General features: G+C 43.3%; 1 protein-coding gene across 4 annotated transcripts in view; it reads left to right on the top strand.

Annotated features, from left to right (window-relative positions):
* DCUN1D4 (defective in cullin neddylation 1 domain containing 4) overlaps positions 1 to 23,664 on the top strand; it is a 74,892-nt gene that overhangs the window by 20,626 nt on the left and 30,602 nt on the right. The window contains exons 2-5 of one of the 4 annotated variants that reach the window (XM_074951430.1): positions 7,985 to 8,024; positions 15,737 to 15,767; positions 16,149 to 16,230; positions 17,558 to 17,672. In XM_074951430.1, coding sequence (XP_074807531.1) covers positions 17,602 to 17,672 — 71 coding nt within the window. In that variant the 5' untranslated portion in view covers positions 7,985 to 8,024; positions 15,737 to 15,767; positions 16,149 to 16,230; positions 17,558 to 17,601. The remainder of the gene's footprint in view (positions 1 to 7,984; positions 8,025 to 15,736; positions 15,768 to 16,148; positions 16,231 to 17,557; positions 17,673 to 23,664) is intronic. The other 3 variants (XM_074951429.1, XM_074951426.1, XM_074951428.1) reach the window with 3 other exon arrangements.

Here is a 23,664-nt window from a genome sequence, read left to right as displayed (position 1 = left end):
GCCTTCTTGGCAACAAGGGCACACTGTTGACTCATATCCAGCTTCTCGTCCACCATAACCCCTAGGTCCTTTTCTGCAGAACTGCTGCCTAGCCATTCGGTCCGTAGTCTGTAACAGTGCATGGGATTCTTCCGTCCTAAGTGCAGTACTCTGCACTTGTCCTTGTTTAACCTAATCAGATTTCTTTTGGCCCAGTCCTCTAATTTGTTGAGGTTCCTCTGTATCCTATCCCTATCCTCCAGCATATCTGCCACTCCTCCCACTTTAGTGTCATCAGCAAACTTGCTGAGGGTGCAATCCACGCCATCCTCCAGATCATTAATGAAGATATTCAACAAAACCAGCCCCAGGACCGACCCTTGGGGCACTCTGCTTGATACCGGCTGCCAACTAGACATGGAGCTATTGATCACTACCCTTTGAGCCCGATGATCTATCCATCTTTCTATCCACCTTATAGTCCGTTCATCCAACCCATACTTCTTTAACTTGCAGGCAAGAATACTGAGGAGATCGTATCAAAAGCTTTGCTAAAGTCAAGGAATAACACATCCACTGCTTTCCCCTCATCCACAGAGCCAGTTATCTCATCATAGAAGGCAATTAGGTTAGTCAGGCATGACTTGCCCTTGGTGAATCCATGCTGACTGTTCGTGATCACTTTCCTCTCCTTGAAGTGCTTCAAAATTGATTTCTTGAGGACCTGCTCCATGATTTTTCCAGGGACTGAAGTGAGGCTGACTGGCGTGTAGTTCCCTGGATCCTCCTCCTTCCCTTTTTTAAAGATGGGCACTACGTTAGCCTTTTTCCAGTCGTCCGGGAGCTCCCCCGATCGCCATGAGTTTTCAGAGATAATGGCCAATGGCTCTGCAATCACATCCGCCAACTCCTTTAGCACTCTTGGATGCAGTGCATGGACTTGTGCTCGTTCAGCTTTTCTAAATAGTCCCGAACCACTTCTTTCTCCACAGAGGGCTGGTCACCTCCTCCCCATGCTGTGCTGCCCAGTGCAGTAGTCTGGGAGCTGACCTTGTTTGTGAAGACAGAGGCAAAAAAAGCATTGAGTACATTAGCTTTTTCCACATTCTCTGTCACTAGGTTGCCTCCCTCATTCAGTAAGGAGCCCACACTTTCCCTGACCACCTTCTTATTGCTAACATACCTGTAGAAACCCTTCTTGTTACTCTTAACATCCCTGGCTAGTTGCAACTCCAGGTGTGATTTGGCCTTCCTGATTTCACTCCTGCATGCCTGAGCAATATTTTTATACTCCTCCCTGGTCATTTGTCCAAGCTTCCACTTCTTGTAAACTTCTTTTTTTGTGTTTAAGATGAGCAAGGATTTCACTGTTAAGCCAAGCTGGTCGCCTGCCATATTTACTATTCTTTCTACATATCAGGATGGTTTGTTCCTGCAACTTCAGTAAAGATTCTTTAAAATACAGCCTGCTTTCCTGGACTCCTTTCCCCGTCATGTTATTCTCCCAGGGGATCCTGCCCATCAGTTCCCTGAGGGAGTCAAAGTCTGCTTTATTGAAGTACAGTATCCATATTCTGCTGCTCTCCTTTCTTCCTTTTGTCAGGATTCTGAACTCGACCATCTTATGGTCACTGCCTCCCAGGTTCCCATCCACTTTTGCTTCCCCTACTAATTCTTCCCTGTTTGTGAGCATGAGGGAATATGTCAGGGCTGCCTCCTTGTGCGGTGGCTCTCAAACAAGCACTGCTTTTAACAGCAGAAGTGTTGGGCCAGGGAGTGTCTTCAAACCTTTCCCATAGCCAAATTCCTTTCTTTGTCCCACATCCCCTGAGGTTGCAACCCAGAGACTCTGCTGGGCTCACCTTAGCTCTTCTGGGGGTAGGGGAAGGAGTATTGATCCCCCACTGGGGTGGCTTTTTGTTCCCCACACTCTGAGTCAAGGTGAGCAGAATTTCCTCTCTCACCTGGGGGAGACCATCGAGCAGTCAGATGCTGTGGGAAGATGTTCCCTTTCTTTCTTGGCTGTAGTTACCTTTGTAATTTCCCAAGTAGCTGTCTTAACCTTGCTTGGGCATTTCCCACCCTGTGGTCGGTGTTATATAATTGGCAGCATGCTGCAGCTGCCTCAGTCTCCCTACTTTTGGCTGGAGACATCGCCATATTTTGCTCCGTACTGCTCCGGGTCCTTTTGAAGGGTTGGCAGAGAGCTTAATTCCTTTATTTGGGGCCCAGTGAATTTTCTTTCAAGTCAGTAGTCTTGTCCTTGCTTTGAAGCAGCAGGCAATCTCATCCCCTTCCTCCTAAGGTGTTTGTAGATGCTGGGGTTGCAACCTGATTCTTTTTGGACACTAACGGGGAATGTGACGCCCTCTTCCCCTTGTAAGCTATTCTGTTTGCATTTTTGCTTACATACTCTCGTCTGAATTAGGCTAACTGAGAGAGTCGTTTACTTTTTCTGTTTTCAATGCTATAACATCATTTTCTAAAAGCAAAGAATATGGAATATCTGAAAATACCTTACACTTTCTAGGTCTGTATAGAAATTTGTGCTGTAAGTAGAATGAAGGCATTCACACCAGGAACCTTAACTCGCATTTCACACTATGGCAGCATTTGATGGGGCTTCACTATATGGGACTAAACTATAATCCTGGCTGTCCGCATATCTCTGCATACAGTGAATTTATCTCCATTAACCACCACCATCTGCTCCCACTGTCGCTGGGATGGATTTGCACCTCTGAAGGTGCAGCAAGACATGTTTGCAGTGGTTTAGCATGAACATTATACGCTATTGGCAAACTGGCTGTGTGACTTTCTCCCTCTGGAGGTTCAGTCACACACCTAACTCTGTGAGGTTGAGGTGCAGCTGGCTTTTCCAGCACTGCAGTGGCACTCAGTGGGTGTTGTGAGCATTCTTGGACAAAGTGACCCTGCTGGCCACCTATGGCACACCATTTCTCCTCCTGATCCAGGGCTTTTGAGAATTGGTTTCCCTCCCTGTTGCAGGGCGACAACTCACTGGTGCAGCGCCTCCTGTCAGTTTTCCTGGGAATGAGCTCTTCCGGCCAGGAGCGCCCTCTGCAGGCCGATGTCTCGCCTGCCGCTGGCCCCTGTGTCCCTCCCGGACCCCTGTGCCCTCCTCGTCAGGGTTCCGCCCAGGCAGTAACCCACAATCTGAGTCTCCCCACCCAGGGGATCCCCCAACCCCCACCTTGCCTCAGTGGCCACTGCCAATCAGCATCTAGCCCCCGCTCCCTGGGTCAGACTGCAGTCTATGAACCGCTGATCATCAGCGAGGGGGATTGGACCAGCTGCCTCTGCCTGTCTCTGGGCTGCCCCTCTGCAGCCCCAGTATCCTTTCATAGGCCTTTCACTGGGCCTGCAGCCTGGGGCTTTGCTAGGCTGGAGCTCCCCAGCTCCCTCTGCCCTTTCCCAGCACAGCTCCACTTCAGGTACCCTGCTAGGACCTTTTGTGTGTCCTTAATTAGGCTTGCAGCCTGGGGGTTTGCTCGGCTGGAGCTCCCCAGCTCCCAGCTCCCTCTTCCCTTCCCTTCCCCAGCACTGCTCCACCCTAGGTGTTCTTCTTAGCTTCCTAGGCAGCCAGGTCCTTCTCTCTCTAGGGAGCTAGAGAGAATGTCTGTCTGCGCTTCTGGCCCACAGTCCTCTTATAAGGGCCAGCTGGACCCTGATTAAGCTGGCCACAGCTGTGGCTGCTTTCCCAATCAGCCTGCTTTTCCCATTCACAGCCCTCTCCTGGGCTGCTTTAACCCCTTCAGGGCAGGAGCGGGGTAGTCACCCTGCTACACGCCCCCTTGGGTGCAGGTCTTCGCTTGGCCCCGATTTCTGTCCTCTGATCCAGTTCCCTTCCTGTTAGTCAACCTGGATTTAACAGAAAACTTATCTGCATATTGGTCAGCCCATTTCCCAGGTATGGTTAGATTTCTGGAATTTTGTCTGTTAACCATGATTTCAGGTTAGGGTGCCAGAATTTATAGAATTGTTGTTCTATACCTATTATTCATAGGCCTCATTGATAGTGGTACTCCTCCAATATACTTCCCCATGTCCTTACATAACCATTATTTGATTTGAAACATCAGCATAAGTCATGTCTTTATTTCTGAATTTCCTGTACTCTTGTAACAAAGCTTGTTTCCAGCTTTCATAATCTTTATAGTCCGCCCTTCCAATTAGGATAAAAATGTCCAAGACCTTTGTCCCAGACAGTAGTGGAGCCAGGTATCTTACCATGTGCTCCTTTCCCACCTTATTCAATTTACATCCTATTTCAGAAATGTGTAGGGACACATCCATTTCATCCCTCTCCCTAAAACAAGGAAATAGATTGGAGTCTACACCACTCACCAATACAGGTACCTGGGGGGGCTGGCTCCACTTGTTAGACTCTGGTTCTGCTAGCATGGTCTTTCCATTTTACAGTAATGTTGGTGCTCCCTATTCTTCTCTCTCTCTCTCCTCCAGCTGTTGCTGGTGCTTCTCTTACTGGTGCTGGTTCTCCTTCTGTTTTTTCTTGTACTGACACTGCCTTCTCTGGTCTGCGAGCTGCTGGGTTTCCAGACACATTCTGTCCCTCTTCTGCTCCAGCTGTTGAGCTGTCCATCACTCCTGTTGCAGTGGTGTAGATGGAGCACAGTTGCTGTCATTGCCAGCTTCGTCCCTCTTTTGGGCGTTGGCTCCAAGATTCACCCCGTCTGCTGGACCCTCTGTCAACAGGCTGGAGGTTCTTTGTGAATCTGGACCATAATTCCTCAACTGATCATTAGAATACAGCAAATTTATTGGCTGTGATTTTGTCTGGTCCTCAGTATTGATCTGCCTTTTTTTGCCTAACTCAACCAGCTGATTTTTCTTCAGCTATTTATAATTCACTTTCCCTGTTTTTTTCTCTATTATTCCTTTCCTGAAAAGACTATTGAGACCTTTGTGCTTTTTTTCCCTGCAGTACTTGCTTTTACTGTTGTTGGCACTTATGCAGTTTACATTGTTGCAGCATTCCACTACTAACCATATACATCATAGTTCAGGGTAACTACATCTGTATTTCCCTTCAGTGGTCCAGTAAGGGCACCCACTCTCAGGCTTCAGCTCCCCAGCTTTTGCCTCTTTTGAAAGATGACATGCAGCCCTCTCCCTTTTGACTGGGGTGTTTTTAGGCTGCACAGTTTCCTGCCTTCACTGTGTATTTCTCAGTGCAGACGTTTTGCTCAAGGATGCCTGCTTGCTTTCTCTTCAGGGACGGTTAACAGGTGTAATTGCTACAGTTATAGGGTACTGCACAGCACTTACCATGCAAGCATACTTATTTTTAAGCTAAAAAATTACTGTATAGAGAAGACATATTAAAAATAGTAAAAGAACCTACATGCATGCTAATAATAAGCTTACCAGAATCAGCATGGATTCTGACAGGAAATGTCCTTCAATCCTTCACCCAGTGAGATTCCTTATAGTCAGAGGTGAAAGTAAACCGGTATGCCCCGATACGGTGTACTGGTAAGAGCCGCTGCACCATACTGGGACCAGCTTTCCTAGGCGGCAATTTAAAGCCCTGGGGTAGAGGTGGAGGGGCTGCGGCGGGGATTTAAAGGGCCCCAGAGCTCCAGCCCCAGCTACCGCCCCGACCCTTTAAATCCCTGCTGCCGCTACCCCAGGGCTCGGGCAGCAGGGCTCAGGTGGGGATTTAAAGGGCGCCGGAGCTCCAGCCGCTGCTACCCCCTTCCTCCCCCCTGGGGCCCTTTAAATCCCCACCTGAGCCCTGCTGCCTGAGCCCTGGGGTAGCGGTGGCGGGGCTCAGGTGGGGATTTAAAGGGCCCCGGAGCTCCAGCTGCCGCTACTGCCCCGGCCCTTTAAATACCCCCTGAGCCCTGCTGCCGAAGCCCTGGGGTAGTGGCAGCGGGGCTCCGGAGGGGATTTAAAGGGCCAGGGCGGTAGCGGCTGCCGGAGCCCCAAGCCCTTTAAATCTCCGCCTGAGCCCTGCTGCCCAAGCCCTGGGGTAGCGGTGGCGGGGCTCTGGCGGGGATTTAAAGGGCCCTGGAGCTCCAGCTGCTGCTATCGCCCAGGCCTTTAAAGTGGATTTAAAGGGCCGGGGCGGTAGCGGCGGCTGGGGCCCTTTAAATCCCTGATGGAGCCCGGCTGCTGCTACCCCAGGGCTCCGGCAGCAGGGCTCAGGCGGGGATTTAAAGGGCTCGGGGCTCCAGCAGCCGCTACCACAGCGGAGCCCCAGGCCCTTTAAAGCTCTGCCAGAGCCCAGAGTCCCGGGGTAGTGGTGGCAGCCGGGAGCCCCCAGGGCTCCTCAGTGATTTAAAGGGCCCAGGGCTCCGCTGCAGTAGCGGCAACTTGCCCCCTGAGCCCCAGGGTTCCCAGCCGCCTCTGCAACTGGTAGCTCGGGAGTGATTTAAAGGGCCCCGGGCTCCCAGCCGCCACTACTGCAGCTGGAGCCCAGGCCCTTTAAATCAAGATTTAAAGGGCCCAGGGATTTAAGGCCTTGCTTCTTCTGGTTGAGGCCATGCCCCCTGCTCAGGACTCCGGCGTACCGGTAAGTCCTCTAACTTACTTTCACCCCTGCTTATAGTTACTAGTTTATTACAGCTTCAGCTCAGAACAAGCACCCAGTCTTATGTGACCTCAGTAGGCCAAGTTTTCCAATCCTATCCTAAGGATTAGGGCCTTCCATGGAAAAAGGGGCCCTGTCCATTTGCTAGATCAGGAAGACGGCCATGAGCCAGTTTAAAACCAGGCTATTTATTTAAAAAACGTTTTTTTTGGTCTGTTGATTTCTGGAGAAACCAGTTTGAACTAGTATATGTAGACCTTTCTGTGGAGGTGGCTTCTCGGGAGAGGTTACAACCTGAGTAAATTTGGCTAATTATCCCCTGCTTTCTCCTATTTAACTTTCCCATGGAAACACAGTTCCACAGTAACACATTCATAATTGCATTTTTAATGAAACAATGAACTCTAAAGATGTTAAAACTAAGTCAGTAAGGTTTAATTTCATTAAATTAAGTTTATTTAGGGTACTTCAGGAAGTTTAGTCTGTTATATCTCTCTCCTACATAAGTGGGTATAAATAGTGTGTTGGCTAGCACCTTAGGAGAACCTATTGACTTTTTGTTTGGGCAAGTTTATTTCCTGGATGGCAGTTTTGCTATTTTATACTTCCACATTTTCCTGTTTAGGTAGCAACCATTTTGCAAGGAAGCCAGCATATTTTCTTTAAAAATTTGTACAGAGTTGTTTGATCATTCTGCATAATATCTTTTTTTAGAACCTATGAGGCTGATCTTTTACATTTTTAATCCAATGAACTCCAAAATATTTAAAGTAATTCATTAAGGTTTAACTTATTTAATAAACTTTATTTAGGACATTGTACGCAACTGTTAGTCTGAGACACATACCCACCCAAATTCCCCCCCCCCATTAGCTGCACACTTCATGAGCTTAGTGGAAAATGTATTGTGTGTTCAGAGTATGATTTTTCAAAAGTTCATAACGCAGTCAAATCTCAACTAGTTTTCCTGGGAACATATAACGGTACTTTTCCTCAAGACCATTTCCATGCCAAATTTCAAATTTTTGCTGCCAGCTGCTTCATCACTAAAGCTGTTCAAAATAGCATTGCCAATTTTTTTTCCCCTACAGTGAGCACATTTGTGTTTCACTATCTTTTTTTCTCAAAATAGCTGACCAGTTTTTGCTCAAGCTTTCAAATATTTTAAAAAGAGCACTCCTGGGTAGATTCCTCACCTGGAAAATTTCAACTCATAAGGGTAATGCTTCAGAAAATTAAGAACTGAAAACTGGGTTAGAATGGAAACCATTGTGCAGCCTCAGCTGTTGCAGTTGATAGTGTTTCTGTGATAATGAAAATTATTTGGAGTACTATATCAAGTGATAGTTGAAAACACTGTTATAGAGCTTTATATTATAAAGGATACCATATCCCTTAACTGCATTGATGAAAATGTCTTACTTACAGAATCTGACAGAAGACGTTGGTCAAGACGATCACCAGACAGGTACTTGATAATTACTTAATTGAAATATACTGTAGGAATTTAAGCATGCATTCTAAAAGAAAACTAACTAAAATGATTAGTTCTAATATGTTAAATGGCTAAAAGGGGGATATCTACTAGAAAATAATAAAAACAGTTTGTTTTCAAAAGCAGTGTTTGGAAAAACAGCTGTGCTTCTAATTTCTCCAACTGTGAATGGTTCCTGTATGTCTCAATGACATCTGCCATTTTACTGCTACTTCATAACAGGAATTTGCTAGACTAGTGTTGCTCAAATGCGCCCACCGTGGCCGCATGTGGTCCCCAGGGGTTTTTCTTGCGGCCACGGCCTCCTGGGTGATGATTGCGGGGGTGGTGGGGCGAGCAGCAGTCCCTCCCTTGGAGCAGCTAGCAGGGTTTGAGCCTTGTCCCCTCTGGAGACACAAACACTGAAGGGTCAAGCAGCCAGTGAGTTCCCCACCTTCCTGGGGGTGGTGGAGTCAGGCTTCAGTCCTGGGATGGCGGGAGGCAGGCTCCATCTCTAGGGCTTCAGACCCCATCTCCAGGCTCTGGGATCTGTCTCTGGGCTCAAGGCTTCGGGCTCTGTCCGCCAGCTGCACAGTGGTGGGCTCCAGCCCTGGCCATGTGGCAGTGGGCTCTGGCCCCAGGCTCACCCCCTGCCATCACCCCAGCCCCCGCTGCCTCCCCCAGGCCTCCATTCATTCCCTCTAACACCTTTGGCCCCGCTGCCTCCCTATCCACCTCACCATTCAGGGCTTAATTTGTATCCTGGCATGCCAGGACTGAGTAAGTCTGCTGTGAAAAGTGATATTTGTATGTTTGTTCATATCACTTTTCACAGCAGACTACGGCTATGTCTACACTAGCACTTTCATCAGTTGGTGTGAACAAAACACCCCCGACCAACAAAAGTTTCACAGATAGAAGCACTGGTGTGGACAGCGGTATGTTGGTGGGAGACGCTCTCCTGCCAACATAGCTACCACCACTAATTGAGGGTGGTTTAATTATGCCGCCAGGAGAGCTTCTCACACCGGCATAGAGCAGCTACACAGGAGACCTTACAGCGGCACAGCTGCAGCAATACAACTGTAAGGCCTTTAGTGTAGACTTAGCCTTAGTAGCTAGTTGGGAAGCTGTGAAAAGTGATATTAACATACAAGTATCACTTTTCACAGCAGCAGACTTACTACCCAGCAAGTCTAAAAAAAAAAAAAAAGGCAACCAAAAAGCAAAAGAAAAAACAACAAAAAAGACAAGAACATGCAAAGCACCTTATTTGTATTTCTAGTCTGTTTAGGTTTAGTAAAGAATAGAAACAACTGTACATTATTTTATTATTGCAAAAAACCCTACATAAATCAATTACAATGATTTGGACATGTATATGTGCATATTTATTCGTTTTTCCTAAAGTTAATTAAGTATTTTAGGAAAAATTGTCAGAGCGGCCACCAGCAAGAGTTGGTGGCTGCACTCTGAAGCTGCTAAAAATTTTGTTGTGAGCACCCCTGCGCTAGTCTCTATCTATACACGACTCTCGCTTCTGGGATATAGGTTCTGAGTACAAGACTAGCAGAATCCCCCTTGCTGTTAAGGTGTTTGGACTCTTGTGAGCTGTAGTGGGAATAGAGCACAACTCAGGCCCCCACTGGCCATTATGTGGTACCCCTTACTGCACTTCAGACACTCCATAAGCTTTTTCTTGACTGGGAATGAGGAAGGAATCTTGCTTACAGAGACCTGAACCTCTCTCTTTGTTATTTGAGTTCTTTTCCATATTCCAGTGATATTTGATGGGTACCATTTTTTGGTTCTAACCCTGTCTTCTAACTGGGTCCAGTAGAGTTCTTTGAATTCATGAGCCCCTTGTTTTGAAGGCCTGGCATAGTTGTGACGTTGTTCTCTGTTAACTGGCACCAACGTTTTCTTACGTGGCTTGATGTCTTACAGTTTTTGGTGCCTGCATTAGTGCTTGTTTCTATTGAGCTGGTGCTGTCTTTGATACACAGTCCCTTTCTCTTTAATTTTAGATATGGTATCTAAAGAGGATCATTTAGTGGCCTCACACCTTGATCATGTAGTAGAACAGTGCCTTAAGACTGACCATGTTTGTTATGTTATCTGCTTCAGAAGTGTTAGTTCTGTTTGCAGATGTCATCTTGAGCACTGAAGAAAAGTAGGGAGTGCCTGTAAATTCTCGAGACACCCCAGGAAGATTCTTGTAAGTCCAGTGTATGGTCAACATTGAGCAATTAAAAAGGCAAACTCTTGAAGCTCAGGGCTGAGTTGGCCAGGACTGCTGAGTGCTAAGATTCAGAGCAGACCTGTCTTCCACCCTCCCTGGTAAGCCTAGTGGGATCGCTTCACCACTGAAGTGCCTTGCACCATCAGCAGAGAAGGGCTTCACAAGAATGCATTCAGGGCCTTGGCATTTGAAGTTGTTGATACCTAGCTGTGGTTCATCAGATGAAATGAAGCCTCTGTACGAGAGGCTGAGGCAGGTGATGTTGAGGAATCAGAAGCTTCCCAGTGTGCGTATGACAAAACCCATAACTCCATCTCCACATTGAGGTCTCAGGATTTCCTCTTCCTGTATCCATATGCTGGAAGTGGAAATGGGTAGGTTGATTTCAGGTATTGGAGTATGCTCTGTAATTTGGCCTGGTCGCTCCTGGTCCTTTATATGGCTGCTGAGAAGTCCACAGTACCTATTTTGAGGTAATTATCTTGCTCTGCATCATCAAGGATAGGAACTCTGCATGCATTTGGAACTTTTCTTCCTCCCAGGCTAGCACTTGTATCTCAAGAGTCAGTACAGTAAACTCAAGCCTCAATGCTGCTGCTGCTTTGTGGTGGGGATTTGTGCGCAGCCAGGGTTAGTCCTGCCAGTGTCACTTATGACACTCCAGGTTTCCTTGTCGCCTACATAGTTCCAGCCATTTGAGTTGGGGCAGGCTGAGAATTAAAGTGGTGAGAGCTGTTATTTGAACCCATGTTAGCTAGAGGAGTCTTCTGCTTCAAAATACACATCCACTATGAGGAACATGACAATAGAGAAATCCTACCTTTATCGTTTCTCACAGAAACTGTCCAAAACAGCTGATTTTGAGTTAAAATCAAGCTAGAAGTCTACAAGGGTTACTTCTGTGTGGTAGATGGGCCAGTAATTTCTATCCAATAGATTTGCTGTACTTTTGCATCCTGTTCTGGGTGTGTTGGTGGAAAAAGGTTAGGTAGATCCCTTGAATATCTTTCCCAGTCTTTAAGGCAATTGAGAGAGTATTTGTTCTCTGGAGACGAAGTGTACAAGTAAGGAGCTATTTTGCCTTTCAGGAGCTAGTTAAAGGTATACCAGTGTATGTGGCCCCATGTTGTCAGATTCTTAGGGATTTTGGCACTTCTGAAACATCCTGTTTAAAGAGGCTTCTAAAAATCTAATGAAAACTCTTTTTGAATTACTCTGTTCCTGTGAGCGTAAGTTTGGATGGAAAGTCATTTTCCTGGTGGCAGTGACTGCAGCTGAGAGAGTTTCAGGGCGTAATGACTTGATTTACCTTATCCCAAATTGCATAAGGCTATAATTGGTGCTGTGAACTCCTCTGACATTCCACTCTTAGGTGATGTTTGAGGTGACCTTAATGAGTTTCACCCATCAAAATTCTCCCATGCTGACATGCCCATTCTGGAGAGAAGATCCTTCTTTACAATATGCTTAATTAACCCAAGAATCTTTTGACTCTTTGGAGCAAACAAAGCCCTTAAGTCCATTCAACTTTTGGTTTCTTTTGAGACCAGTCTACTGGGCATTGCTGTTACTAAGTGGACCCTGTCCTTAGGATGGAGTGATTTAAAATCCCTTGATTTTTTTTTTTTTGCAACCATTGGTTGAGGCTTTGTAAAACTATTTGGAAATCTTTCACTGTAGTAGTTTTAGATTAACATTTGTAATGAACCAAGTACTTTTCTTAATGCCACTGCAGATGGGAAGTTTTTTATTTGAAATTTACAAATCTGATATAGACAAAAACCAAAATACTGAAAATTAATTGCAGGATCAGGGCCGTAAGCAGGTACGTAACTCTACTCACATGAATAACTTCAGAGAGACTACATTGTGCTTAAAGTTAAGCATGTGCACAACTGTGTGCAGCCTCAGGGGTTAAAATTGGATTTTTATTAAGAACTTTTCTCTTAGTGGCATAACACCATTGTTGCTGCAAAACTAAATTACTTCAGTGTTAACAGTGAAAAGTTATTTAGAGGTTCAGTATATTAACAAAGTTATTGTGAATTATTTTATATACACAAATTTTTCAAATTTTTCAAAAGTAGGAGCCTAAAGTTATACTCCTAAGGATGGAATTTGCAAAAGCACCAGAATGATTTGGGGCCCTCAGTCCCATTGAATTCAAACTGCAAACCCTAACTAGGAGAGTATGACCTGACTGAAGCATTTTAGCTTTCATGATATATACAATTGGAAGATAGTATTGATTGCAAAGATAGCATGGGCTTTTTGCTTATCAATTTCATGTGAGTTTGTGGTGGTTTTCATAGTAAAGATATTAATGAGATCCCGGACTTGTCTCTTTCAGCATAGATGAATATTAACTGTGAAAGTACTTTAGTTGAATAAGTCTGTAAAATCTGAAATTATACTGGCAATTAAGTTGAAGTACATAATCACTTTAGCAATTTAGGACTCCAAGATGCAAAGAAAGTAAACTAGCAGTGTGTTGTTTTAATTTAAGCTATGTTTTAAAATCAAGATTTTTATCCACTCTCTCTAAATGAATGTGAGTGTACATTTTGTATTATGATTTCGCTCTCCTAAAACTAGATGACAAATGCACAAAGTTTCCTTGATCAAAGGCAAAGCTACATCACTCCCCATATTAGCAATGGGTCTGTTGCAGGCACCTGTAAAACAACAATATTATTTTGTCTCCACACACTCTTATTGCTTGAATTTGACCTCCTGAAATGAATCTGCAGGGGTCTGAAACTTTTCTGGAGCATGGAATCCAATGTAGGGAAGTCCAAACTCTCTCCTTCCAAAATAAACAAAGATGTCTTTTGAATATTCCTTATTTTCCTTTGGCCTTTTGCATGTTTTTCCCTGCACTTGTGGTCTCATTCTGCACTTGTACACTGTATCTCATGTTTGGGTAGGTGTCTTAGTGTTCTCATCTAGTTTTTAAAAACATAACACACCTTGCTTGTTATCAGCATTGGCATTAGTTTTGTTATTATTGCTCACTGGAGCTTTGCATTTATTTTATTTTTGAACATCCCTCAAGTTGCTTGATCTCCATGAGTGTAGGGATTTGCACAGATGTTATCTCTGGAGAAAGTAAAAATTATATATCTGTAATTCTGCTTTTCTAAAGACATCCTTTGCAGATTCTCCTTTGCTTGCCCACTTTCGCTTGGTTCAAAGGTTTACCACTCTCATTTTTTTATCTCATATCTTGTTTTTCATTGTTTACTGGGGTGTGTTTTAGATGCGAGGTTGATCATCTTTAGTTGGCTTTTTTTTTCCTGGGAACTTTTATCTCCTGCACAGGTGAAGGAACTGAAGGGAATATTTGGCAAGCAACATTAATAGTTGGCTGTTCTTGGGTGGTGATGGTACATGACAGACATTTGGGGTATCTTCCTTGCAAACGTTATCTTTAAGTGTCAAAAGCCATTAAGAACTGCCAGTCTTGATCAGTTTTTAACTCTCAGAGGAAAGTTTTTCTGGGACAGCCTTCTAATGGTGGGGAGGAAAGAGGCAAACAACCTAACTAGTGTTAAAATGGAGCTGGATATGTTTATGAACAGAATCATATGATGGGGTTGCCTGTGATAGCAAGGAATCAGACTTGATGACCTAGGAGGTCTTTTCCTGTGTTCAAGATGATATTTGCAGAGAAGCAGTTATACGTAAGAAAATTTTCTGTCAGTCTCAAGCAACTCCTATTGAAGACAGTGGGAGTTATGTGTACACATTTGTAGGTGATCAGACCTGTAACTGATTATTAGTCAGGAAAAGTTGGAGATAGAAATTACCTTAAAATAAAATAATCTCCTAGAAAAATCTGTGCAAAAAATATTCATATTAAATCAATACTGAGCTAACAAGCCTGTTAGAACTTGCCTTTAAAGAACTGACAAGCTTTACATTCAGATGGGCACACAACATAGCTATATCTTGTTTCCTTGTGAATTTTCATTACAAAGAAGTATTTAATAACAGCTGTGTAAATGTATCATTTTTAAAATAAATGATACTTCTGTACTGTGGTTTGTTAGTTTGTAGGTCATCATTTGGCAATTAAAAGTGCAACAAAAAATTTAATTAGAATGGAAACAGTAAGATCATAAATAAATAACATACGCAGTATGTGAAGACTTATACTTCTTGGAACAATATTTGAAAATATATTCCTCTTTCAGGTGTCTGTCTTGCTTGCTTTCTTTTTTAAAAAAATAGTTACTTTATAACTTCTGTGACCTCTACTGTTCTTCCCTTTCACTCAGTGGCTATAAATCTGAATAAGGTGCAAAATTTTAAGTTAGGGTAATAAGCTATTGGAACAGTTTATCTGGGATATGATAGTTATGGACTTGATGCAGGAATTCTTGAGTTAAATTCTTTGGTCTCTTTTATTCAGGAGGTCTGACAAGATGACCATAATGGTCCATTCAGGCCTAGAAACCTATGAATTATAAGAATACATAGTATTCTCCCCTCCTTCCATTGCAGGACCAGTATTATCTCGCTTCTCCTGCCCCAAGCATCCACATTCTGAAAAGTAACTTATTGAATTTTGGCAAAGAGTCCTGTGGCACCTTGTAGACTAACAGATGTATTGGAGCATAAGCTTTCATGGGTGAATACTCACTTTGTCAGATGCATATAATGGAAATTTCCAGAGGCAGGTATAAATATGCAAGCAAGAATCAGGCTAGGGATAACGAGGTTAGTTCAATCAGGGAGGATGAGGCCCTCTTCTGGCAGTTGAGGTGTGAACACCAAGGGAGGAGAAACTGCTTTTGTAATTGCGTAGCCAGTCACAGTCTTTGTTTAATCCTGATTATTGAATTTTGCAATCTCTACAGTTGCTTTGGCAATTTACTAGGAACCCACAGCCCCTCCCTGTGTTTCATATAAATGTATATATTTTATATCAAACCCAAATGCCTTTAGTCATATTTCTATGTTTATTTTTATATATAGTAATTGTTGCCTGAGTGACCTAGAAATAAAAAATCCACAATTGATCACCTTTGTCTTTAAGCTACAGTTAGAGGGGAAGGAGTGGCCATGGGCTGTATTTAGTACTAGCATGTATTTTGGGCAGTCACATTAAAATTTAGGGGTACCCTAGAACCCATACTCCATTTACTAAGTTGTTTTGTACTGCTCTAGTGTGTGAGTGGTGTAGTCCGTAAATCTGCGCCTCTTGTCTTTCTCTAAACAACTGGTCAGTCCTGCTATCACCTTAAGACTTTCAGTTTGTGCAAGTGTTTATCTGTCTATTGACTTGCTGACAAAATCTCTAGAAACTTGACTTAAAAGGCCATAAAAAAAATTATAGCCTCTATAATTTGTAGGCATTTCAAGATTGTGTACATGAAATTCAGCAGATATCTTTATATGGACCTATCACTAATAAGATGACATAGTTTCTTTAATCCATTTTGTATTATGCATACTGAAGTATATTTTGGAGCATTTGACTCAGTTTAAAGGTATGTTGCTCTTCTCAAATAGCTGTTACTAGGGCTCTTATCTTTTGCCTCACAACACCAGCAATGTACTGCTTGGAGTTCTTATGGCTTAACCAGCTCCTTAATGTATATTTTAAGTCCAAGACAGTAATTTTACAGTATTTTAGAGCTCTTTTTTAAAAAAAATAGAGTAAAATAATTTATTATTTTGGAAGCCTTCCTGAGAGCATGTTTAATATTTGCAGCGTACCTTCTCTTGTCCCTTTCTTTCAATATTACCTTCTGTTTTTCTTGTCTTTTGTGTGGTTTTCTTTCTTGTTTTTTCCTAACCCATTACCTGTATATATTTCCATAGATGAGATTTTTTGTTTTTACCTCTTCCCACTTTGCACTCCTCTCCAGCATAGGCTTGACCAGTCAGTACTTTCCTGAATAAAAAAGATACATGAATGCTGGGGGTTTGAAGAAGACTTGAACATCACAGGTAGGTAGTGTTAGGGAGAATTCCTGAAATGGAGAGAACTACCTTGTTCCTGTCTAAAACAATGTGGATGGGAGGGCAAGACCAAAAATGGATAATAGGTACGAGAGTACGATCAGCTAAACCAAAATTAGTTTGAACACCATACTCTGTACTTAATAGCACAAAAAATTATACATCTGAAGCTATCATGTGTAAGAATGTATGTGCAAAATCTAATACAAACAATAGATCCTATGAAGTTATCTCAGTTGTGCATCTGAACTTCCTTACTTATATTGCTTTCAGAACACTTGGGAGAGATTTTCAGTGGCACAGAAGGCAGTTAAGCACCAAACTCCATTGCCGTTTAATGAGAGTTGAGCAACTACCTTCAACCTGTGCCATTGTAATGTCTAAAAATGTAAAGTTTTATGGTTGGATTTTCTGAAGCCTCAAGCAGTGAAACATATTTAGAGGATTATATGGGGTTTTAATATATTAAGAATTATCTTGGATGCTATAGGAGCTACACAGAAGGTGAATTAAAGACTAACTATGAAGACTACCCTGTTCTGCAGTTCCTTGCAATTACCTTAACTTGGCTTCTCTGCCTTTTCTTACCCTTAGCCTTCTCTCCATTTCCTTTTTAAGTTATCTGCATACTATTCAGAGCTGTGCTGACTCTTCCAGCTGGTCTTTATCCTGTGTTTTATACACAACTTCTTTAGGGTTCTGTGCTGTGGTCGTTATTTCTAATTAAGGAGGGTTGGATAAAACTCTGTCTCTGGGATCAGTCGTCTTTGTTCCTAAGAGAGTCAAAGCAAAGTGACAAAGGTGCTCCCTCCCAGTAGCTGTTGAGTATGCCTCTCCCTGTAGAGCACTTCCTGTTCTTCTTGGGCCAAGAAATTGGGTTAAGAAATCAAACAAGGGTGTCTATTAGAAGTATTGTGCTCTAATCACTGGGCCAGCCCTTTATTTTGACAAGTGATGGGCAAACCTCAAAAGTTCTGGTTTGGATAAGTAAGTAAAAGTTAGGATGCTTCCTGAGGCTCTAAAGGAGATTGTGGCCCTTATTTATACTAGACAGATTGAAAATAGTACAAGAGACTGGTCTTTGCTCCTGTAGTATTTTTCAGTGCTTTCAGTCTTCACAGAAACCAGGAAGTAGAGTGGCACATAAAAATGGGTGGTGTTTTATTTTGAAAGGAGATGGGGGAATTTTGTTTAACTTTGAAATTTCAGTTCTTTTATTCGAGTCAATTCACCAGTCTCTAATTTTTGAGGAAAATGCACATGATTTCACTGTCCTGAAACTATTTTTATTCCTTGTTTTTAATACCCTCCATAGGAAGTCTCCGATCTTGCAGTTCATCAGACTGCTTTAGCAAAGTGATGCCTCCAAGGAAAAAGAGGAGACCTGCAGCCGGAGATGATTTATCTGCTAAGAAAAGTAGACATGATGGGTATGTCATCTTAATGTGAGCTAAGAATGATGAAATAACATTATTGATGAATAGTTAGGGTGATCATCCACTTATGAAATGGTAAAAATGGCACTAACTGTGGAATTCTATGCCTGTGCCTCAATGAGGAAGGATGGCTTTGTGATTATGACACTAGATTGGGACTCAAGATCCGAGTTCAATTCCTGGTTTTGCTATAGACTTCTTGCGTGACCTTGGGATTAATTTCTGTGCCCCAGTTTCCCAAATGTAAAAATGGGCAGAATACTTCCGTTGTCTTGCCTGCTTAAACTAAGAACTTTTGAGGGTGTGTGTGCATAGTAGCTAGACAATGGGGCTTGTGCTATGAAGCTCTACTGTATAATAAGTGGCTCAAAAAGCAAATGCACCCATAATAAGTGTCCTCAAATGTAAAAAGATTTTTCTCTAATTGCCAGCCTGGAATCTCAGCATAATATCTTATTCAGACTGAGTTCTTTCCATTGTTCATTGTCACTAGTAATAAAGGGTCTCCAAGCCAAATTAGGCCCCTAATTATGTCTGGGCAACTCCATTGTGTTTAATGGGGTTGCACAAGTGTAGCTGACTTGGAACTTATTAAAATCTGTTGATGCTGATGAAAGGAATAGAATCCAGCTCCCCTTTGCTTTGTTGGCTATGCAGTACTAACAAGAACGAAAAGCAATATACACATCTTTTTTAAACAGTTTTTTACTAATGTTCAGAAATAATGAAATTAAAAAGTAAAACAGGATGCACAAGAAATATTACAACATATCTATAAGAATGTGGCGAATGTATACATATAAATAGAATAATGAAGTGAGACCAGAAACAATACTTCTTTTTCACAAAACCTAATAGAAATTTTTATATTGAACATTTCCTCTGCCAAAACGTTGAGACAGTATATGAGATCAGGAAAGCCGTGCTGTCTGTAAGCAAGGGACAGTACTAGAAACCACATTAGACACCGCGAATGCAGCTGCCCGTGCCATATCAATGGCGGTAGTAATGAGGAGAGCTTTGGGGCTTCACTTTTCCGGTCTCCCAAGAGAAGTCCAAACAATTGTGGAGGCACCTTCCATTTGAAGGACCTGAACTCTTTGCGGAGAAGACACTGAAGGACTCAAGAGCCACGTTACGCTCCTTGGAGATCTACATGTCTGCACAGAAAAGGAAATACAGCAAATTGCAGACAAAAGAAAGGTCCTGACTGCCCCAGTTCCATCAACCCCAGAGGCACTATGAACCTCAGTGGAAAAGACAGCAGATGGAAAAACGAAAGCCGACAGCCCCCCAAACTTCAACTGTACAGTCCTCAATGTCGAAACATCAATTTTGAGACATTAAGGCCCCAGGCTATCACTCCCATTATCAATTACTGCAAAACTCAATCAACATCCCTTCAAGTACCGTCTTGTTCTTTTTGACAAAACTGGGAAAAGATAACATCAGACAAATGTGTACTGGAGATCTCCAATGGTTATTCAGTCCACTTTACCTCCCTCCTTCCTACCCATCCTCCCTCTGTTCCTCTTCAGGGACCCTTCTCCCGAGAGTTTGCTGTGTCAGGAAATAAATCATCTCCTAAACCTTGGTGCTATAGAATCAGTTCCCAGTCAACAGAGGGAAGGGTTTCTACTCCAAATACTTCCTGATACATAAAAAGAATGGAGGATGAAGACCCATTCTGGATCTGAGGTTTCTAAACAAATACATAAAGGCACAAAGATTCAAGATGGATACATTAGCAACAATAATTCCATCTCTGGACCAGGGAGACTGGTTCTTGGCTCTTGACCTACAAGATGCTAACTTTCATATCATGATTCCACCATCCCACAGGAAGTTTCTGAGATTCACCTTGGGTCAAGACCATTTTCAATACAAGGTGCTTTCCATTTGGCCTATCGTCCATACCCAGAGTGTTCTCAAAGGTCCTATCTATGGTAGCAGCCCATCTTTGTTAATCAGGGATCATGATACATTCATATCTAGACAACTGTCTACTCAGGGCAGAATCCTTTGATGATGCCCTGTTAGCTGCGCAAAAGACTATAGATCAGTGGTCCCCAAACTTTTGAGGGTCATGCCCTCCCTTGCCGCTGTCTGTGCCTCCTCCGGGGCCAGGAGCAGGGCCGCAACTTGGGGTGGGGGCGCAGACAGAGGTAAGGGGGCTAGGGCCGGAGCAGAGTTTGGAGCGGGGCTGGATGGCATTCCCTCCCTGCCCCCAGTGAGGGCTGGCCTGGGTCCAGCTGTGCCCCCCGAATGTTCTTCTGTGCCCCCCTAGGGGACTGCACAGTTTGGGGACCTCTGCTATAAATGTATTCATGCAGTTGAGACAACTGAATGCTCAAAAATAGACTGACTCTAGTGTAACAGCTAGAATTCATAGGAGCCTCTCTCAGTGTGGTAAAGACCAATGTTTTCCTCCTACTACACAGATTCAACACCCTAACCATCTTAATCAACCATTCAGATCAGCCCCCAGACCTTGGCCAGAAATTGCCTTCAAATACTCGGTCACAGGGCGGCAGACACCTTTGTGATAAGTCACGCAAGGCTCCACATGCGTTGCTTTCTGGCATGACTCAAAACGGTATACACACCAAACAGAGACAGATTGAACAAACTACTGTCAATGCCCTTGATAGCCAAAGACTCTCAAAAGGTGGAAAGATCTGCTGAAGGGGTCTGCACAGGGGTCCCCTTCACACAGCCACCTCCAGTGTTGATACGGACAACAGACACATCTTTACTGGACTGGGGAATTTACCAAGACAATCACATGGTTCAAGGCAAATGGTCCCCCTTAGAATCAACACTACATATCAACCTATTAGAGCTCAGAGCAGTCAGAAATGCTTGCCTACCATTTGATGAAGGCAAACATGAAAGTCACGGCAGGCTACATAGCATGTATATTCTACTTAAACTGCCAGGGAGGAGCGAGATCACCAACCGTTTGCGCAGAAGCAGAGACACTATGGAACTGGTGCATTCGGCAGAGCATCATATCATCGGCCTACCTGCTGGGTGTGGAGAATACCACTGTGGACACCCTCAGCAGAAGATTCTCGCAGAAACATGAATGGGAAATGGACCCTGTTCTCTACAATTAATTTTGGCATTGTGGAGTCTCAAAAATTTACTTATTTGCCATGTCCCAAAACAAAAAATGCTTTCAGTACTGCTCCAAACCTCGTCTGGGACACCATTCACTAAAAGATGCCTTTTTCTTTCACTGGGACACAGGTCTCCTTTATGGCTTTTCTCCCAATTCCTCTCGTATCGAAGGTCCTGCTCAAGATAAGAGAGTAAAAGTAATTCTCATAGTTCCCACGTGGCCAAGACAAACATGGTTCTCCTACCTTACTCAGTTAGTGGTGTGCCTACCAATCATTCTTCACCTCGTCTCTCAGAACGCCGGACAGATCCGCCATCCAAACTTACAGGTTCTCCAATTCTAGGCATGGTTCCTTGATGGTTCATAGAGATGACCTGTTCAGAAAATGTGAAAGAGGTGCTATTACATAGTAGAATAATAACTGCTCAACATATATGCAGAAATGGAAAAGATTCCAAACTTGGTGTGACTCAAAACATGTTACCTCCACATCCTCTCCCCTCCCACTAGTACTAGACTAAATCCTGATCTAAAAAAAGTCAGAATTATCTCTAAGTTCAGTAAAGATACAGCTCACAGCCATAACCGCCTTTCATTATAAGATAGACTGCTATTCCATTTTCACTCATCCTACAATCAAAAGATTCCTCAAGGGTATGGGTAACCTCTTCCCACAAATCAGACATCCTACACCAACATGGGACCTTAACCTGGTCTCAAGTTCCTCACAAAGCCTCTTTTTGAACCCATGGCTACATGCTCACTTATGCATCTGTCTATGAAAACAGCATACCTCATAGCCATCACCTCGGCTCGGGGAAATAGGGGCTGTAATGGCACACTCACCCTTCTCAATTTTTTGTTATTTTAGGGATAAGGTCACACTGAGAGCACATCTCAAACTTTCTCCCGAAAGGTTTCAGAGTAACAGCCGTGTTAGTCTGTATTTGCAAAAAGAAAAGGAGTACTTGTGGCACCTTAGAGACTAACCAATTTATTTGAGCATGAGCTTTCGTGACCTACAGCTCACTTCATCGGATGCATCCGATGAAGTGAGCTGTAGGTCACGAAAGCTCATGCTCAAATAAATTGGTTAGTCTCTAAGGTGCCACAAGTACTCCTTTTCTTTCTCCCGAAAGTATCCTCTGACTTCCATATAAACCAACTTACTCTCCTCCCAACCTTCTTCCCAAAACTACACTGTGACAACAGAGAAGCAATGTTATATATTTGCTGTCAGGATTGCTTTGGCATTCTATTTGGACAGAACAAAAACTTAAGAAAATCTCCTAAACTATTCCTTCTGATTGTAGAGAAGTCTAAAGGATCCTCACTCTCAAAACAAAGATGGGTATCGAACTGCATTACCTACTGCTATCGTACCTGCAATCTTCAGCCTCCATCTGAAGTTTGAACTCATACCATGAGATCTGTAGCCTTCATCAAAAATGTTCCCATCACAGAAATAGGCATAGTAGCACCTTGGACATCTGGTCATACTTTTGCGGAACATTATGTGATCACCCATGACTCAGCATCCGATGCCATATTTTGCTCCACAGTATTATCATCAGTACTAGACTTGACTCTGAAGTCCAACTCCTCCATCAGGGGTACTGCTCTAGAGTCACCTACAGTGGAGCACCCATAGGCATTAGGGATATAAATATTGTTTTTAAAAGTACCCATTAAAACTATTAAAATTATATTGGTTAACCATTTAATTGTTAAGTTCACAATCTACCTCGTATATATCATCTTTGTCAAGTGTCTTTACTAACAATAAAAACAGACAGTCTTGTGTGTAAACCCACTTTTTCAATGTCCTGCAACTTCATTAAGTTGAAAATGCTGGTACATTCTTTTCAGCTTTATAAATAGTTCATACTCACCAAAGATAAAAACAATGGGTAAATTTGCAGGAACTAACTGTAGCAACTGCTTACATAATATCTTCAAATATTACTAATGCCTTTAAAAAATTATTGGAAAAAGTCACTTTTCAGAGGCCGCTTTGTTTAACTTTTTACATAATATCCCTGAGCCGTCCAAAAACACAAAGTCTGATTAGAAAAAAAAAAAGTTTCATAGTCTGTTCACATGAATCAAATTTAAAAAATGCTACATTTCAACTTTATATATAAATCATGTTATAGTGTGCTTCAGTCTTTTCAGTTAGTAATTAGCCCTCCCCCTAAGGATTGCTGTGTTGCTAATTTCTGATGCTGGTAATTTCTTAAGTGTGAAAGGTAAGTAATTTAGCAATAGCTGGAATTCAATAAGCTTGCTGCTGATAAATTTCTGTGTAGATCCATTACTTTCCTGGAGACTTTAAAACAGACTTCGTAGAAGCAGTGAGAAATTGAAGGCTCATAGGTAGTAGGTTATTTATAACTGTATTTTGGACAGTTCAGTTCTCTGGTTGAGGAATATGTGCCTCTAATGCTTTCACTGTTTCTAATGGCTGAAAACAGTGGCAGAAAACTTCCTATAGTGCAGTGATCCCCAAACTATGGGGTGCACTTGGGCCAACCCCCACGGGGGTGGGGAGGGAGCACCGCCCAGCTCAGCTTTGGCTCCAGCTCTTCCCCCCAGTTGCAGCACTACTCTGCTCCCTGCTCCTCGCCCAGCCCAGCTCTGCCCTTATTCCTTCTCTGCCCCCGGCCAGCTCCACCTCTAGCCCCAGCTCCTCCCCCACCCCCAGTTCCACCCCCCAGCTCTGCCTTGAGCCCAAGCTCTTCTGCTGAGGAAGCCTTGGCTGTGCAGTAATGGAGGGAGGGATGCGGACACATTCCATTAGAGGTAAGTGGGAGCACGACAGGAAAAGTTTGGGCACCACTGCTATAGCGTGACTCTGCAGAA

This window comes from Natator depressus, chromosome 4 (genome assembly GCF_965152275.1).
Source record: "Natator depressus isolate rNatDep1 chromosome 4, rNatDep2.hap1, whole genome shotgun sequence".
NCBI classification, from domain to species: Eukaryota; Metazoa; Chordata; order Testudines; family Cheloniidae; genus Natator; species Natator depressus.
The sequence above is the reverse complement of the archived record's forward strand: the minus strand, read 5'-3'. Positions and strand labels throughout refer to the sequence as shown.